At 55.1% G+C, this 6,315-nt stretch overlaps 1 protein-coding gene across 1 annotated transcript in view; it reads right to left on the bottom strand.

Moving 5' to 3' along the window:
- Window positions 1-6,315, bottom strand: part of SPIRE2 (spire type actin nucleation factor 2) — a 17,807-nt gene that overhangs the window by 9,850 nt on the left and 1,642 nt on the right. The window contains exons 2-8 of the mRNA XM_023507502.1: window positions 5,148-5,504; window positions 3,345-3,425; window positions 3,079-3,243; window positions 2,484-2,570; window positions 2,161-2,284; window positions 1,393-1,562; window positions 904-1,090 (exon numbers count right to left, since the gene is read on the bottom strand). Of these exons, the coding sequence (XP_023363270.1) occupies window positions 904-1,090; window positions 1,393-1,562; window positions 2,161-2,284; window positions 2,484-2,570; window positions 3,079-3,243; window positions 3,345-3,425; window positions 5,148-5,504 (1,171 nt within the window). The remainder of the gene's footprint in view (window positions 1-903; window positions 1,091-1,392; window positions 1,563-2,160; window positions 2,285-2,483; window positions 2,571-3,078; window positions 3,244-3,344; window positions 3,426-5,147; window positions 5,505-6,315) is intronic.

Here is a 6,315-nt window from a genome sequence, read left to right as displayed (position 1 = left end):
CCCAGGAGTTGGAGGTTGCTGTGAGCTGTAATGCCACGGCACTCTGCCCAGGGGGACAGCTTGAGGCTCTGTCTCAAAAAAAAAAAAAAAAAAATCATGAATAAGTTTTAGAAGTTTCCCCAAAATGTGTTACAATGAATATGGGTTACTTATTTAATGAGAAAGCTTTCATGGGCACAGTGGCTCATGCCTGCAATTACAGCAGTTCAGGGAGCCAAGAGAGGAGAGTTGCTTGAGGCCAAGTTCAAGACCACCCTGGGTGACACAGCAAGACTCCATCTCTACAATTTTTTTCTTTTTTTGAGACAGAGCCTCAAGCTGTCCCCCGGGGTAGAGTGCCATGGCATCACAGCTCACAGCAACCTCCAACTCCTGGGCTCAAGCGAGTCTCCTGCCTCCGCCTCCCAAGTAGCTGGGATCACAGGTGCCTGCCACAACGCCTGGCTATTTTTTAGTTGCAGCCATCTTTGTTGTTTGGTGGGTCCGGGATGGATTCGAACCTGCCACCTTAGCTGTATATGGCTGGCGCCTTAGCCACTTGAGCCACAGGTGCTGAGCCTACAATTTTTTTTTCATTAGCCAGGCATGGTGGTGTGTGGTGGCACATGCATGTAGTTCCAGTAACCTGGCAAGCTGAGGCAGGAGAATGACTTGAGCCCGGGAGTTCCAGGCAGCAGTGAGCTATGATGACACCACTGTGTTCTAGCCTAGGTGACAGAAGACCCTGACTCTAAAAAAATTAAGTTTTCAGAAAAAAGTGGATTCATGTCTATGGTGATAAGCAAAGATCATCAATACCTCTTGCAGATATGAGCTCCCCAAACCCCTGGGGTTGCCTGCTGAGGAAGACTCCAGACACGGAGCCAAGGGAGAAAGGCGGTGAGAGTGAGAGGAAGTATTTGCCTTGGTCTTGGGTGCTTGGCCTCCATGTGTGCACACTGTCTGCTCGGAGCCGTGGCTCTGTCTCTCCTGGGGGCTGGGTGGCCGGCTGCAAGCCAGAGGCCACCTCACTCCGAAGCTGGGCCAGGTCATGCTCCGAGAAAGAGCGGTCTCGCTTCAGTGTCACCTCTCCACACGGAGACTCTTCTTCCTGGGGACACACCAGACCTGCCTTGCCCACTTGGCCCATTACTGGACTGAGGCACAGGACCTAGGGGTGCTGCTGGGTCCATGGAGGCCCCGAGGCCTCAATTCACTGCCCAGCCCTGCTGTATCTATGCAGTGTTCAGCAAGCATCTAAAGAGTGAAATCCTCCTCTGAGGCTTTCCAAAAAGCTCTGACAGGTGTACTGTCAGAGACTAAGCCCACAGAGACAGCACCACCATGGCAGGAGGGTGCCCCATGCAGCTGCATCTGCTGCTGCCCCCACCCACCTTCTCCCTAGGCTCTGACCTCAGATGTGTTCATTTCTTCCATCTCGGCCAAGGTGGGCGCCTTGAGCAGCACCCGCGGCCTTGGGCGCTGGGTGCTGCTCCCAGCATCTGGGACAGACAGGTTGATGCAGGAGGTGGACCTGGCATCTCCGGAGCAGGCATCAAGTATGCAGGGCAGAGAGCCAAACCCTGGGGAGGACAGGCCAGCAGGCCGGGGACAGTGAAGTGGCCAGGCAAGAGCTGATGGCCTCATGTGCACCTCTGCCTACTTCCCCCACTGTACAGAGGGGAAACTGAGGGCTGGTCAGCCACTTGATACATGAGAAATGCCAGCCTAGGGAGCCCCACACCTCACAGATTCACGGCACAAGTAGGAGTGAAGTTTGCCGTCTTGAATAGGCTTTCAATACTGAAACCTGTGCAGGGTATTGCAAAGGAGGGTTAGGACTCAGACATTTGAATAAATCCCTGTTTTTTCCCCCGCCTAAAAACATTGCTTTTATTTTCCTCCTGACTGTTGAAATCTGTCAAACTATTGTGAAATGTGTGGCATTGCAAATACGAGTCCCAGCCTACATGGAGGGCACAGATCACGTTATTTTTCATACCTCTTACTAAAGCCTGCACAAGGCCACCAGAACCCTGAAGTCTACATCTCAAAGATAAAAATGTCCTGTGTCTCCCAAATATAAAGGTGTTGTCAGGCACAGCCTGACCAAGGGAAGTCGGGGAACCCAGGCCAGGGCCACGGGAAGTCTCTCCCATCCCCTCCCACTGCCAGGCTCACCTCGAGCAGCCCAGCCCTCGCTGCCCACTGGCCGCAGCCTCCGCTGCTGCCTGATTTCTTCCAGGATCTTCTCATGCAGAGTCCTCTGCTTCTGTGGTAATGGGCGAAGCTGTCTCTCTGAGACCTGCAGGGGTGGCCCATCCTAGAGTCAGGGGACCAGCCAGGTTCACAGGAGGGATGCCACCCAGGGGCTGTGTGCACTATGCCCAGAAGCAGACACAGGGCTGCCCAAGACAGAGGGGCCAAGCTAGCCACACTGAGAGCCGGTGGGCCAGCCACAGGACAGCTCAGGCCCTAGCCAGCCTTCAAGGAGACACAGGTACCTGCTTCAGTGGAGGTCGAGAGCGGATGAAGTCCAGGATGAGCTCGTGTGCATCCTTCTTCACCCTAGGGGGGATGTCCCCGTCCACCTGCCAGTGAGGACAGGAGGCAGCCCACACTGAGGATGGGGCTCTCTGCTGGAGCCTGTGTAGCCTGAAGGTGCTTGTCCAGCCTGGCCACAGCCTGGTCCTCCCCAGCCTCTGCCCAAGGACCCAACTGCCTCCCAGACACTGCAAGCCACTCTCTGGGTGGCTGCAGCATCTGGCTTGACACCCACTATCCCTGCTGTGAGCTTCCTGCTGCTTAGGTTCATCTGGAAATGAGTCAGTGGACACATCTCAGGTTGTCACAAGAATGATACCAGTATGTGGGAAAGCGACATGCTACCTCGGCTATTGGGGTCCCTTCTCAGGGAGCCATCCCTGGTCCTCTGGAACCTTCCACATCCCCTTTCCCTGCCTTGTTACACTGTCCCCAACATGACCTGGCCTTCATATCCCATAGCTCAGTATCCCACACAAAGCATGGGGCCCTGGGTCTGTGGGGGAGGAGGGAGGCTGCTCCACGGTCACCATGACCTTGGGCTCAGGTGCTCACCATGACCTTGCGCAGCTTGTAGTTCCGGGCCCGGATGTCCTGCATCAGCATCTCGAAGGGTGTGAGCTGGAACTCAGTGGGAAGAGGGTTGAACTCGTGCTCCTGCACCTTCCTGAGCTTTACCCCATGGCGGAGTTCTCGCATGAGCTGGACCCACAGCCGGGCCTAGGCCCCGAGGAGGAGAACACGCTCTCAGGCCAAGGCAGGGCCCCCACAGCCCTCCATACCCTTGGTAGCTATCTGCTCCATCAGCAGCCAAGCCTTACCCAGTCCGTGTGGCCCAGCTTGTCGAGCTCTGCCTGGGGCTTCTCCACCTGGGGCTCATCCTCCCGGAGCTTCTGCAGCATCTGGGACCACATGCTCTGGTCAGTCCAGAGAAGGCAGGAGAGGGGCTCTGCCCACCAGGAGACATCTCCTCAACACAGGGGCTGCCACTCAACCAGCTAAAACAGGACCAGTGAGCACATTGACCCAGGCTTTGGGGCTCAAGTCCCTGAGAAAGTCATGTTGTCAGCTTTGGAGCCACACAGGGCACTCAGCATCCTGTCCACTCTCTTGGGCAGCTTCTCCAGGTGAGGACAGGTTAGACCCTCATACCAAGGTCCTGCCCAACCCAGGTGCCCCAGGAAGGCTCCATGCCCTCCACAGGTGGCAGACACGGGTGTGGAAGCTTCACCTCGGCTCTCCTACTAAGCTCAGCAGCAGCCTTCCTCAGGTAGGCCACACACCCACACGTCCTCTTGGTGGACCCACAAGGGTTGGTGGATCCACCTTACAAGAGTTTACATTTAGATACTTCTCTGGTCAGTATCTAACTGGGACCTGGCCCAGTGTGACACACAATAGGTCCTCAAACGTGGGCTGGATGAATGACGGCAGATAGAGGGAGAAGCGGTCAGTCTGCAAGTCAGGAGACACAGTCACTGGTGTGTACTTTGTGATGGGTGGGGCAGCGTCATGGGGAAGGCCTAGGAAGACTGTCAGGAGCTGATAGGTAATGTTCTATACTGAGAGTCCGGAAACTCCCGACACTGGAGAACACCTGACTTCCCAAACCAGGACAGAACCTTTTCCCTAGCTTTTGCCCCAAGCCACCTGCCAAACTACTTTCAGGTGCTCTAGAAATGGCTGCCAACTATCTAAGCTGCACAAGTGCAGGTGTCCTCAGGTGCAGCCCTGAGCAAAGGACTGAGGCAGCTCTCCCATCCTCTTCGGAATATCTTTAGGCTGTTTCTGTCTAATCACCACCAAGAAAGAAAGAAAAAGAGCCACAGCACCCATCATCAACATGCCAGAGTGGGATCAGGAACCAGCATCAGTTAACATCAAAAACACCTACACCTAAGCAAGAAAGTGAAGCAAATCTTCTAGGTCCCCCAAGGCCCCTCTTTTCTCATCTGTGAGGAGGCAGTCTCTGTGCAGAGACCCTCCAGGGAGAAGCTGAGCCTAGAAAAGGGATGGCTAGTGCCCAACTACGGCTATCAGGAGGCAGGACGCCCTGGGAGGGTGTCAGAGCCTAGCACTGCCCTTGTTCTGGGCTCCAGGTGAGGGGCTTGGCCTTAGAGGCCACATTTGTTCCCCTGTAACATGGCTGATATCCTCAGCTAGGTGGCAGGCAACAGGATCAGGTGCATTACAGACACAACAAAGGGTTTTCTCACTGAACTGCACCCCTCAAAGCTCCAAGCACACAGGTGAATGTGTGGTTCCTTAGTGAAGATGTGGCTTTTCAGGATAGGGGTCCTGTCTGTCTGCAAGTATAGAAGTGTGGGTCATGATGCCCGGGGAAGGCCTAACTCCCGGCCCCTCCTGGTAAAGAGTAGTGTGAGAGCTAAGTTAGAGTGTGCAAAGCTTGTAGGACAAGGCCTGCAGAGTGCAGATTGGCATGTTACCACTGTCCTCCAGAGTGGCAAAGGATGGACATACAGACATCTGGTCCTGCCCAACCCCATGCCCCACACTCTGCACACCCACACACGCAGGGAAGCACCTCCTTGGCCTCCCGCCCTTCTTTGGGCCTGTCCCTTCCACCTTCGCCCCTGTAAGCCCTGCCCCCAGCTGGCCCTCACCTCCTTGGCTTCCCGGACCCTGGCAAGGAAGGCCCGAAGTTCCAGTGTCTCTACAAAGAGCGCACGGCACACTGCCTGGTAGTGGGCCTGTGCGCCCCGAGGGTCGGTCAGGCGCGCTGCACACAGCTGCATGGCCTGGGTGAAGGTGCGTACAGCGCGGGGGCTGCTCTCAGTCTCCTCCTCCTCCTCAGGGCCCCCATAGCCCTCGTCAGCCACTCCGCAGCCACTGTCATCATGGTCACTGCTGGCCATGAGGTCAATGAGACGCTCCAGTTGCGGGCTGAGCTCACGCTCCTCACTCTCGTCCAGCCCCCAGTCCAGTGCACGGTAGATAGCAAAGCCCAGCGACTGCACCATCTGCAGGACATGGGGGTAGGCAGTTACAGGGGCCCGGCACCCAGAGAAGGACTGAAGCTAGTCTGAGTGACAGGCCAGGAAGGAGATGGTGCTGCCCAGTATGACTCATACCATACCCGGGGCAGGACATAGCCAGCTGCCCTTCCAGGGGTACAAACGTGGTACAACCCAGGCTGGGCCTGAGTAACAGGATGTTCCCAGAGCCACAGCCACTTTGGAAAAGAATCTGGCAAACTCTTAAAACCAAGCATACACCTGCCACATGACACAGCGCCTCCTCTCCTGGGTATTTAGCCACAAGAAATAAGAGACACATCCATGCAAGCCTTGTGCATGCTCAGAACACTCAAAGCTGGAACAGTTCAAATGCTCTTCAGCTGCTAGATGGTGGCAAATGTGGACATCCTTGCAGTGTACTATTTCTGACCTTTAAAAAGGAATAAACCTCACTAAATGCCAGCTTTGCCAGCACAACGTACACAAAAGTGTTAACTCAGCCAAGCTTCTGAGCGGGTATCTGCTTCCATAAAATTTCCTATGCCCCAAGTCACTGGAAACTCTCTAGAAGATTAAGAATGCTTGCTTTCTTGTAAGAAAAATCCCCAGCAGGCCAAGCATGTTAGCTCACACCTGTAATCCCAGCAGTCTGGGAGGCCAAGGCAGGTGGATCACTTGAGCTCAGGAGTTCAAGACCAGGCTGAGCAAGGGTAAGACCCCATCTCCAAAAATACATATATATGGTCACGTGTTGTGGTGGGTGTCTGTAGTACCAGTTAATTGGGAGGTTGAGGCAAGAGGATCACTTGAGCCC

The sequence above is a fragment of the Otolemur garnettii genome, unplaced genomic scaffold, assembly GCF_000181295.1.
Source record: "Otolemur garnettii isolate 467f Iridium unplaced genomic scaffold, OtoGar3 scaffold00185, whole genome shotgun sequence".
In the NCBI taxonomy this organism is placed as follows: Eukaryota; Metazoa; Chordata; class Mammalia; order Primates; family Galagidae; genus Otolemur; species Otolemur garnettii.
The sequence above is the reverse complement of the archived record's forward strand: the minus strand, read 5'-3'. Positions and strand labels throughout refer to the sequence as shown.